The following is an 11,907-nucleotide window of genomic DNA, read 5'->3' on the forward strand; positions in this document are numbered from 1 at the left end:
CCATGTTATCATTTCCATTTAATGTCTTTCTGTTAAAAACATAGCTTCTATCTTTTGCCTGTCTTTTCAGTGCAGGAATTTGTGTGGGTAGGTTTCACCTGTCACCTTGTGCTTCTATTCCTGTTACGACTTTTTAGTATCAACGTACAAGCATGTACTCACTCTCTTGTATGTAAGAGTGCCAAGTCACCACTTCTTTGAGTGGATGTCTTATAATTAATCCACTCTAAATTTCAAGTTATCTTCTAATTTGTTAGAATTGGCTAAATTTTGGTATCTCCTTTGGAGAGACTTGTAGTAGTGTGACAGTATTGCACTTCTCTAATACATTTGTTTCTTTAAATATGGGTTGCTTTCAGTTTAAGGAAAAATACCAAGAAGCATCCTTAAAAGAATGTCTCCTGACATTTCTGAGTCGCTGTTCTTGTTTTTATTCCTACGGGATGGGGCTTGTAAATGACTGTGATTTTTAGAATAACTTTCAGTTTGGGCAGGCTTTGAATTGTGAAGCCATTGACCTGTTGTTGTTCAGGTTTTGTTTCTTCTTCTTTACAGCCAAACTCAATATAAAACTTTCTGTGACATCAACACCGTGCCATGATTAACACAGATTCACCTCCTCTTTGTCCCATGAATATTGCCAAATAGCATGTAAAGCAGATTTTGTGCATGCATCATAATTTCAAGTAAAAACATGCTAGTACATGCTAGAAGTTTTACAGGGCATGTGGAAGAAAACAGTTTAATTTGTGTGAGCTGTGATAGAAAGCAGTTCCCAGTTCGGGTATTTTTGCTTCAGGTTGATCTGTAGCTGTGTAGGTAAGTGTCAGGAAACAGTTTTATTTCTTGCAAGGTCTATTTGCAAGCATTGTTGACTGACTCTTGGACTGCGACAGAAGTTTAATTACTGTAATTATACCTAACTGGACATCATTATCTTAAATACTCTACAGAACATGAATCAATCATCACTCACTTGTATCAGATTGTATCTGATTCAAAAGAACAGTCTGTGTGTGATGCATTCATTATTTTAAAAACAAACTTGTGCTATTAGTGACTGGGGAAAGAAAACCTTAGTTCTGATTGTCTTGAATCTCAGCATTTGCTGTGTATTGCACTCTAGTTGGTGCACAGCAAGTTAACAAAAGCTGCACTGATATTCACCGTCCTCTCAGATTTGGTTTTTATGTTTTGCCTCTGATTTATAGCTTTTTAAAAAGTACTATGTGAAGAATTCATACCAAGAGCCAATAATGTAAAAATGCCTGTTAGTAATTTCTGGAACTTCCATGAAGCAATAACTTTTGCTAACTCAGGATTTAACCTTTATTAAATTATATAATCATAAGGAATGCCTAATTTGTTGTAAATTTCTGGCTTTATAAATAAAAGTGAAACTCAATCATTAAAACTGTGTGTTCAGTACGTTTGTTAGAGGCGTGCTTGAATTCTCTTCATTTGTTGTGCCAGTGCTGTATTTACGCTTTGAGTGCCACGAGTGCTAAGTGATGTTGGGAACATCTTGAGTTAGAGCTACGTGGATTATGTGCACTGTCAAGAAATATTAAAAAATTGTGTGAGATGAAAAATGTTGAAATTAAAATCTCTGGCTAGTTGCCTGGACAGGAAGATTCTCCTTGAAACAAGATGTGATGTGGGGAAGGAGCTGGTAGCAGAGTTGCTTATACTTTTCAGAACTAATAGTTGAGAGCAGATTTGCTGCTGTTGGTCACGGCAGCAAAACACAGTAGAAACTTTTGCTGTTTCAGTGTCCATCTATTTTTGCATTCAATAAAAGCAGGTTCATATTCTGCTACTGTGGTATCTTATTTCTTGTGAAAAGTATTACATGTGTTACTCCACAAAATGAACACAAAGCAGCTGGTAATTTTAAGGGCTGCAGTGCCTAAGAACAGTCTTTGTTCTTAATGAGCCAGTGAGCAGCTAGTTGTTTGGAAAGAATTCATTTTACTTGCACTTCTAGAAGCTTTTTTGCTTTGCTTTTGTGCTGGAGTTCTTCCCTAAATTTTGGTGGATTTAAGAATCTATTATTAACATACATTTAACATACATCATTCTGGTACATACCTAGAGGGAAAATAAATAAGCAGTGTACCACTTTAAGCAGATGCTTTCACAGGAGCCCTTTGTGTGTTACGATTATGCTTTGTGTGCTGTGGTTATGCAAACTAATGCAGCACCAGAGTATATCACTGTACTTTCACATCGTGTGTCTAGAAAATATGCAGGAAAAATAGGGGGATAAGTTCAGTGAACAGAAGAGTTTCAGGTACCGTACACAACAGACTGTTGAACTAGGTGGAGTTGTTCTGTGTTAGCAAAACATGTCTCTTAATGTCTGTTCAATTTAGGCTGGATTGTAGGCCTGCTGGAAAACACTAATCAAGGAGACAAGATCTAACAAGCCTCTACAGACCTAATTGTAGCATAAGGGACAGAGCTTGTGAAGAGTTTGCATGCATGATAATATTGTTCAGCACTTTTTTTTCCTTGGGGTCCGAGTGTGATCTGATGCTCAGTAATGGGCTGGAAGAAGCTGGCAGGATGACCCGACTTAGAACCTGATAGGCAGCACGGAAAGCACCGTGGGAATTGAATAGCCCTAAATTCTACCACAAAAATATGGTCAGAGAATATAAAATTGCATTGCAAGTAAGTGTGACTTGTATTTTGTACACAGAATGTACTCAGCTCATGATACAAGGCTCTGGGGGTGGAAGAAAGGGAGGGTGCAGATAGCAGACAAAATGTGGGAAACAAGCGTGTTAAGCAACTGAAGAACTACATCAGAACTAGAGCCACCAAAGAGGTGTAGAGTCTTAGCAATTGGGGACTGCCTCCTGTGAGGCACTGAGGCCCACATTTATCACCCAGGTAATCTCTCCAGGAAGGTTTTCTCTCTGCCATGGGCGCCAAGAACAGGCTAATGTATCTGACGGAGCAGGATGATTACTATCCACTCCTCCACACTCAAACTGGGAATCAGACGACTGTGACAAAGAAAAAGCAGAACATTAAAAGGGACTTCACATCCCTCAGAAGGACATAGAAGAGCTCAGAGTACAAGTGGTGTTCTCCTTTGTTCTCTCAGTTGGTGGCTGGCAGCTGGAGAGGAATAAGTCAGGTGAATGATTGCCAGGATGGATGGTGTCATGATGAAGGCTTTGTGCTCTATGATCTTGGATAGGCCTTGAAGGTGTGGGGATCAGATGGAATGCAACTGAGCAGGTGAGGCAAGAGATCGGGGAAGCAAGCTGGCTGGATCAATTACCAGAGCTTAAGCTAGGTTTGATGGCGGAAGGGGATGGAGTTCTATGTCACTAAGAAGGGACAGGGAATACTGCCATTTTAGAAAACAGAGGGGAAAACCTCTGAATTGTCCTAGAGGATCTCAAGAGGGCTCCTCACAGGTGGTAACACTGCTGATAGCCCGACTGAAGGGCCTCTACACCAGTGGATGTAACATGGGTGATAAGCAGGAGGAATTGGAAGCCATGGTGCAATTTGAAGACTAGAACTGTCTCTACTCATGTAGAGACATGGTGGGACGATTCATATGGCTGAAGCTTGATAGTGAGGGCTAGAAGTTTTACAGAAGATACAAGCAGGGAAAGTGGGGCAGGGAAGTTGCCCCAAGTTATGGAGGAGCTAGAGTTCAAAGAGCTGCCTCTGAGAAACAGCCACAATAAATTTGAGAGCTTGTGAGTGATAATCAGGGACCAGAGCTCTAAAGGATATCTGGTGGTTGGAGTCTGCTACAGGCCTTGGAGATCGTCAGTTTTCTGCAGTTTAACCTCTCTTTTGAAAATGTAGATAATAGTAAACACAGCATCACAATTTGTCAACGCAGCCTTTCAGTACCTAAATGGAGCCTATAAACAGGAGGGGAATCGACTCTTTTGAAAGAGTTGATAACAGCATGACACAGGGAAATGTTTTTAAATTGAGGAAGATTTAGGTTGGATGTCAAGGGGAAGTTCTTCACAGTGAGAGTGGTGAGGTGCTGGAGCAGGCAGCCCAGAGAGGTCGTGGATTCCCCGTCCCTGGAGGTGTTCAAGGCCGGGTTGGGTGGGGCCCTGGGCAGCCTGGTCTAGTATTGAATGGGGAGGTTGGTGGCCCTGCATGTGGCAGGGGGGGGTGGAGATTCATGATCCTTGAGGTCCCTTCCAACCCTGGCCATTCTGTGGCATAACATCAGAAGGTCTATACGTGGCCCTTTTTCCCAGTTCAGTGTTCAAGCATTGGGATTATTTTTGTCACTATTAGCTAGAGTTCATCTTACTAACCGCTAGTGTCTTCCATAAGTCTTAACTCTGAGCTGTAGGATGGAGGAAAGGTTTGAGATGGTTAAGAGTATCTCTGTGCTCTTTTTTTCTAAGTGCCTCAGCCACTTAGAGCGGAGGCCACTTATATGTAGGTCACTCTGAAAGTAATGCCTCTTATTTATTCCCATGGAAACTACAGCAGATATAAAGAGCACAGTTAGCACTGTTAGAGAAAATTCTCAGCTACAAAACACTACTTTTCAACAGAGTCATCGCCATCAGTTGTGCATTTTCTCCAGCAGTGAACAAGATTTCACAGGCTGCACTCATCAAAATCTGTACCAGCGGAGGTGACCCAGTGTCGCTGTCACCACTGCTGAAACACACCCCACCACACTGTGCTCACTGCTGTTCAGCAAGCATCAGTGAATGTCAGTAGGTGCCATTTTCTCCATATGGAGGAATTCAGTGACACAACTTTGCTCCATCTACTCTTCCATGTCAGACACTGGTCTGCCAGGGTGCCCCCTCGGCTGCCATCTATCACATGGCAACAACACGGAATGGAATATTGGTGAGAAGGTTCCACCTCTACTGCTGTGCCACCACAATCTGGCTCTGACACTGTTGGCCAGCAGTCCTTGCAAAATATATAACAACATAGTTGACATACATAAGCAATAAAACATTTTTCTTTTTTAAATTAAAACTTAAGAAAGAGTAACAAAATAATAAAACTAGTGGGATACATAGCCTTGTTTTCATGAAACTAACGCATCAGTCTTGTTCAGTGGCAGTGGCGAGGGTTCTGAGTGAGCTCTCAAGGTGCTCCTCAGAGATTTTTGATGACATTTTACCCTTCCTGTGCTCCACCCTTGAAAACAGTTGTTCACAAATGTAAGTACTGCCAAAAAGCAATGACACGAATAAGGCGTGATTGTGAAGCGAGGGATACCTCTCTCAAGTAAGAAAAAGCTTAATAGAAGACAGGCGAAGAGCCATGATGACATTTTTGAGTTGTGTATCTGATTGCAACCCCATACGTTCTGTTGGAAAATTTGTAGGTCATATATTTGTGTTAACTGTGCCCTCCCCATCTCAGCTGCAGCTCACATGGCACACTTGCACACTGACTTTTGTTGTTGAAAGTGATGAGTGTGTGCCCAGGGCTGGGCTTGGCAGCTTGGCAGGGCAGAGCCACTGCCTTTACAGTATGGGGCAGGGACTGGCTAGAGGATGGGTTGGGCCAGGCTGCGTGCAGCCCATGTGCATGGCATGGCTGTGTTATCTGGGTAAACAAGGTGAGACTCAACCTGCTAAAATGGCTGCTTTCTCCTGTTTAAGCTGAGGTAATAGCTCTCACTTGCATATGACTAAACCTCTGGTGGTGGGTTAACCTCATCTGGCTGCCAAACTGCTTGCACTCCCTCTTCTCAAATAGGACAGGAAGAGAACATATGAAGAAATTACTTCAGGATTGCGATGAGGACAGGGAGATATCTATCATTACAGGCAAGAAACAGACTTGACCTGGGGAAAACATTTAATTTATGGCCAATCTAAAATAAAAGTAGATTGATGAGAAAGGGATAGGACTAAAAATACCTTTCTTCCACCCCCACCTTCTTCCCAGGCTCTGCTTTACACCTGCACATTCCTAAGTTTTCTACTTCCTTCTCTCTCGGCAGTGCACACTTGGCAGGGCTGGGGAAGTCTCTGCTGCACCTTCCTCACTGTGGTTTTCTCCTTTTTCAGCGTGAGGTCTCTCCCACAGGGCTTCGCTCTTCATGGACCCCTTCAACGCAGTCGTCTTCTTCACAGGTCCTCCAGGAAAAGACTGCTCCACAGTACATGATCTACTCCACTACACCTGTGCTGTCCTAGCCTTTTGGGAGCTTGCACCCAGCATGGGCTCAGCACATCCTGCAGTAAGCAGCCAAGCCTATCCCCTGGCTCTGGCACAGGCTGCAGCATGGATCTTGACTCTGAAACAGTCATCACTGGCCTGCACAGAGCCTGCTCCACCACGCGTATCTCTGGGGCTGCAAGCAACTTCTGCTCCATGCCTGGAGCACCTCCTGCCCCTCCTCTGAACAGCCTCTTAGGGCTGCAGAGCCATTTCTGTCTCATTTTCCCCTCACTGTTTTATCTCTCTCAGCTGCTGCACACTACTTTTAACTTTCTGACATGCTATCAGAGGCACTATCACCATCAGCGATGGGCTCCGCTTCAGCCAGCGGAGGGTACGGTGGAGCTAGAAGGAATTGGCTGTTCGACAGGAGGGGAGCACCTTGTTTCCACTCACAGAAGCCACTCCTGCAACCCCTCTCTGCTATCACAGTCCAGCCAAATACAAGTTACTACATCTGTTATCAAAACAGTAGGTTTACTTAACTTGAAAGATGCACCAACAAAGCAATGTTTAACTTAGAAGCCTGATAATGTTCTGTAAAACAATTCTGCAAGATAGATATGATGCATCACACTACCACAGTTTTCGTCAGGCGTTTTCTGTTAGAGTTTACTTTCTCCAGGACAACATGCTGGAAATCGAGTAAGGATCACTACCATTACCTTGAAGTGTGATTTTCCACAGGAGTAACTTCAGGTAAAATTGAATGCATTTGTCTTTTAATTACAGTATAACAGCAGTGGAATTGAAATACAAAATTAGCACATGATTTGCATAGAGATAATTACTACTAGAGAAGTACAAACTTCTAAAATTTCACGACTAAAAAGATTTAACTGCTAAACAACAGTAGCACAGTAGTAAGATTTAATATCAAAAACTGTAGTATATCAGTTAATGTGTTTGTTCACTTGTACAGATCCAAACCTGAACTGCAGAAAAATGATCAGATTGAGCTTGACCTACAGCATTACCACAGAATCACAGAAAAATATTAACTTGAAGCACAGTTTTTATTTGTTTAACACGAAAACTTATAGATTAAATAGTTGTTTTTTTTTTTTCCATAAACAAAAAAGCCTTCTAAATATCCCCTTAAAACAACAATGGATTCTGATGTCAGATCACAACAGGTAGGCCCTAATTTGGAAGGAAGTATGACAGATACTACCTATAACCAATAGCTATAATGCAGACTAAACTTAATGCTGGGACTCCTGAACTGGACTTGTTTGTTGTAACTTTGATATTAGTTTCAACTCTTAGGTGAAGATTCAAGCTCCATTCACTAAACCTCCAGCTTTCCAGGTAATACTATTATTGCACTTGTACTGGTTGTACTGGCTTACTAAAGCCACTGTAAAGCAACCATTTATAATTTTTTACATTTTAAAGCACTTGATCTTATCTGCAAAGGAAACAGAGAAATAAAACCACAATTTATTTCAACTTAAATGTGAATGTTGTTAGTTTTCAGGGCTTAAATGGATGTGTAACTACACTATGAAAGCAACAGATGCTGCAACTACCCTATGATGGCTTGTTTGGTCCATGTCAGTAATCAAGTGATGTTATAAAAAATAAACCAGTTTATTTTGTATAAAATGACCAATGTTGCATTTTTGTTCAGATTGCACAGTACAAAGAAGCTAATACCTAAATTAATACTGTTACAGGTAGTTATTACATAGGGACAGCAGCTAGAAAAAATAAGTACCTCAAAGCAACAGACTTCTGCAGCCAGCTTTTCATAACGTTGTATGAAAGTTAAATAAGTCTTAGTTACAAGAATGCATATTATAAAATGTTTGAAAAAATGTTTAAGTATGAGCTTTTAAACTAATTTTTCATAGCTAGAGTATATGATGAATATTTACATTTAAAAAATCCATTTTTCAGAAAAGAATTTACAATAAAATAAATAACCTTCAGCAATCCCTTAAACCCAAGTATAAGATCTGTAAGTGGCAGTAAAACAAAAAAAAAAAGCCACCTTGTGTCTCTGCTAGTTCAGTAAAGTATGCTTCATCCAGAAAGAAGTGCAACTCTGCTTCAACTTTACTAACAATCTAGAAACATGCACAATACATATGGGTACCTTCAAATATGGTACAACCTTGAATATTTGTACAAGAGTATTCACAAAAAACATACAATATATTTTACACTCCTTTCATACAAAATATTGATATCAAACCAATTTGCATTGATCAGACATTTCTTAGGCAGGCGAGGTGAGAAGGAGAATAACTTTCAGATTTAACCTCCTCTTTACCTTATAAACTCAAGCAAAAAACACTGTAGTAACTTCTCCAGAATATATTTGTGATGTAGAGGGCCTTATGAACATCAGCTGAACCTGTGTGTTCACTGTCTCTCAGTACTATTAAGTATTAAAACCAAAAGCTTCAGTCTGAAGACTGCATTAAAAAAAAAAATCTACCTCCTTCTGACGTTAGCAGATGAAACTGCTTCTTAGTTATATTATCCCCATTTTAGATTTGAAAGATTAAAATATAAAAAAGAAATCCTACTCCAAATCATGGAAGCAATGTCTAGAGCTGGTTTGCTTCCTCTCACACCTGATGTTTGGGAAGTAGTTTATTTTCCACTTAAGACACAACGCAGTCATAACTGCCCTCTTGAAATGATTCCTCATCCTCAGTCTTGGACTTGTCCTCTTCATGTCTGCTAGCACTGCTATTGCTGGCATCACTCTGAGGATTAGTGCCATGGCTAGACGAAGTCCTGCTCTCCTCAGCTCTGATATTTGCTTGTTCTGTAACCTTAGAGGGATTCACGGGCTGAAAAGCTTCAGGCTGTACTTGCTCTTCTGCTATTTCACTTAGCTTCTGGATCTGTGGTTTGATGATATTTAGGAATGGTTTGTACCCAGGGCTAGAAAAATAATGGTATGAGAAACCTTTAGTGAGTTGATTATACTACTTCTGTTGAATGCCTAGTAAGCATTTGTTGGGAGATGTTTCATATAGAAGATCATCTTCTAGCATTCTTCCTATACAGAACCTGAGTTGTTTTTTTTGAAGAGCAAAAAGGTTGACCCCAACTCAATAGTCACTCAACCAAGTGACTATCCATAAATTTCTTGCAAAAGTGTTTTTTAAATAATTGTTTGTCTAAGGCTAAGATAATTCCAACTTGTTTTTTTAGGCAACTTACTGAGCAACCAAACCTCCATAAACGGAATGAAAATCAAGACGGAAAATAACACTTACCAATCTGTAGATGCCCATTTGTCAACAGCATACAGGCCAGTCTTGATATTTTGACAGATTTCTCCATCAATGTCAGAGGACTGCATTACACTGAAAACCTGGTTGATTACTGAAGATTCTCTGAGGATAAGACCTATGATAATACACCAATCCAAACATCCTGCTTCCATGAAGATATGTAGCAAGTACCTATATAGAGAAAAGCAACCTGCTGAATTACCAAGATTGGGAAAGATCTCCAAGATCATCTAGTCCAACCATCCATCTACCACCAATATTTTCCCATTAAACTATTTCCCTCAGTACAACACTTAATTGTTTCTTGAACACCTCCAGGGATAGTGCCTCAATTGCCTCCCTGGGCAGCCCATTCCAATGCATAACTACTCTTCCTGTGAATAAATTTTTCCAAGTAGCTAACCTCAACATGAGACTTGAGGCTGTTCCCTTTAGTCCCATTACTAGTTATGTGGGAGAAAAGGAGGACCCCCAGCTCACCACAACCTCCTTTCAGTTAGTTGTAGAGAGCAATAAGGTCTCCCCTAAGCCTCCTCTACTCTGGACTGAACAGTCAGTTCCCTCAGGCACTCCTCATAAGACTTAGACTCTCAACAGCTTTACAGCCCTTCTCTGGACACACTGCAGAGACTCAGTGTCTTTCCTACAGTGAGGAACCCAAGTACTTGAGGTTTGGTCTCACCAGTGTTGAGCACAGGGAGATGATCACCTCCCTGCTCCTGCTGGCAACACTATTTCTGATACAAGCCAGCATGCGATTGGTCTTCTTGATTACCAGGACACACTGCTGGCTTACATTTAGCCGAGCATCAATTAGCACCCCTACATCCATTTCTTTCACAGTCTTCCAGTCACTCTGCTTCAAGCCTGTAGCACTGCTTGGGGTTGCTGTGGCCAATGTGTAGGACTTCACATTTGGTCTTGTTGAACTTTTTACCCCTTCAAAAACAAAATCCTGGCATCCAAGTCTGTAGACATTTGTTTCTTTCTTGTAATGCTGAATACTATTCATTTATAGTTTCAAATGCAATGAGTATTTAACTTACCTCAGCTGAACTTGTGACTTGTGTGGCCCTTTACTAGCCAGTTCTAGTGAAAGATGTTCAAGCTCTGACTGTGTCAGACTTGGACTGGAGAAGTTTTCATCCACCATGGTCCAATCACCATCCACCATAGAACTTGTTTCAGTCAGGTCTGTTGCTGAACCAATGCTGCATTCATCACCTACCAAAAACATTCAGAAACAAAAAAAACCCACTTGCTTTATATTTCTGAAATACTCCCTATAGAAATTGTTGAGTAACTGCAAAACATTGTATTAGTTATTTATGAACTTACTACTAGAATTCACCCATCAATATTTAAGGATTTAATTTCAGTTTAAAACTAAATGCTTCAAAATGCTTATCAAAGTCCTTTGAACGCAAAGATCTTCATCCAGAGCAGTAGCAGACAGCAGTACAAGATGATGCAATGAAAAAATAATTTTCCTTCACATTTAAACTCTTTCTTTTTTTTTTTAGTTACACAACTTTTACTTTACTTTTCTAAAAGTCATGGGAAAAAAAAAATGATATGAGACTAATTTCTTAATTTTTCACTGTGTTTTCTTCCTCCCCCCACAGCCCAACATTATTTCACCAGCTGTGAGAAGCAACAATACAGCAATCACATGCAAATACTAGAATGTAGGTGCAATACTTTCAGGTGCATTTTTCCAGTGAGCAAACAGAAGGAAGTGTGACCAGTTGACCAACCTTTACTGAGCAAAGGAGAAAGGAATGCATCTTGCATGTGTGGTCCATGGGATGAAGCTGTGTCCATCTCTCTCTGAGAGGAGCTGATGGTGCCAAGCCAGCTGCGACTGCGAGGTGTATTTGAAACCCCTGTGTCCATTTCCATACTTACAAAGGTGTCTGCTGACTGAGACTTTAGCAGCTGTTCCCCCATGGCTGAAAGAAAAATAATGTAATGATCAAAAAGAAAATGTATAAAGTTCCCTTCAGGTATTCCAGGAATCTGTAACTTGCAACTAAGTCAATACTCAATTTGTTGAACTCAACAAAATCAAAAGAATATAGCAAGTTCAGGTATTTCAAGAATTTCTAATCAGTTTTTTACACCCGCACTGGCATAAAAGAACCATCAGGTAATACAGTATTAGCAAGAACAGAACTAAACTGGTGCTACTACCAGGAAGAAGAATACTTGGTAGTTAATATCAGCTCTGCTGTAAGAAGGTAAACCAGTGTACTGAGAGAGTAATAATGCAAAGGAGGTTTACAGCAAGATTTCAAACTTCTAGTCCTCTACAACATAGAAAATTTTAAAGATGAGGAATGTTACTTTGTGTTAATACAAAATAATTAAATTCTCATATAAAAACTATCTAAAAATGCTGCTTTTTATAATGTTATGTAGCAGTTACACTTCAGCAAGCAATATCTCAGTC

General features: G+C 40.4%; 1 protein-coding gene across 2 annotated transcripts in view; it reads right to left on the reverse strand.

Moving 5' to 3' along the window:
* Nucleotides 1–8,813: 8,813 nt before the first annotated feature.
* Nucleotides 8,814–11,907, reverse strand: part of RIC1 (RIC1 homolog, RAB6A GEF complex partner 1) — a gene marked incomplete at both ends in the record, with an annotated part of 46,426 nt that continues 43,332 nt past the window's right edge. Inside the window, 4 exons of one of the 2 annotated variants that reach the window (XM_079548189.1) lie at nucleotides 8,814–9,099; nucleotides 9,438–9,626; nucleotides 10,502–10,679; nucleotides 11,213–11,407. In XM_079548189.1, coding sequence (XP_079404315.1) covers nucleotides 8,814–9,099; nucleotides 9,438–9,626; nucleotides 10,502–10,679; nucleotides 11,213–11,407 — 848 coding nt within the window. Of the gene's footprint in view, nucleotides 9,100–9,437; nucleotides 9,627–10,501; nucleotides 10,680–11,200; nucleotides 11,408–11,907 lie in introns of both variants that reach the window. The other variant, XM_079548188.1, reaches the window with a different exon arrangement.

Source organism: Tetrao urogallus, assembly GCF_951394365.1.
Source record: "Tetrao urogallus genome assembly, chromosome: Z".
Classification (NCBI taxonomy): domain Eukaryota; kingdom Metazoa; phylum Chordata; class Aves; order Galliformes; family Phasianidae; genus Tetrao; species Tetrao urogallus.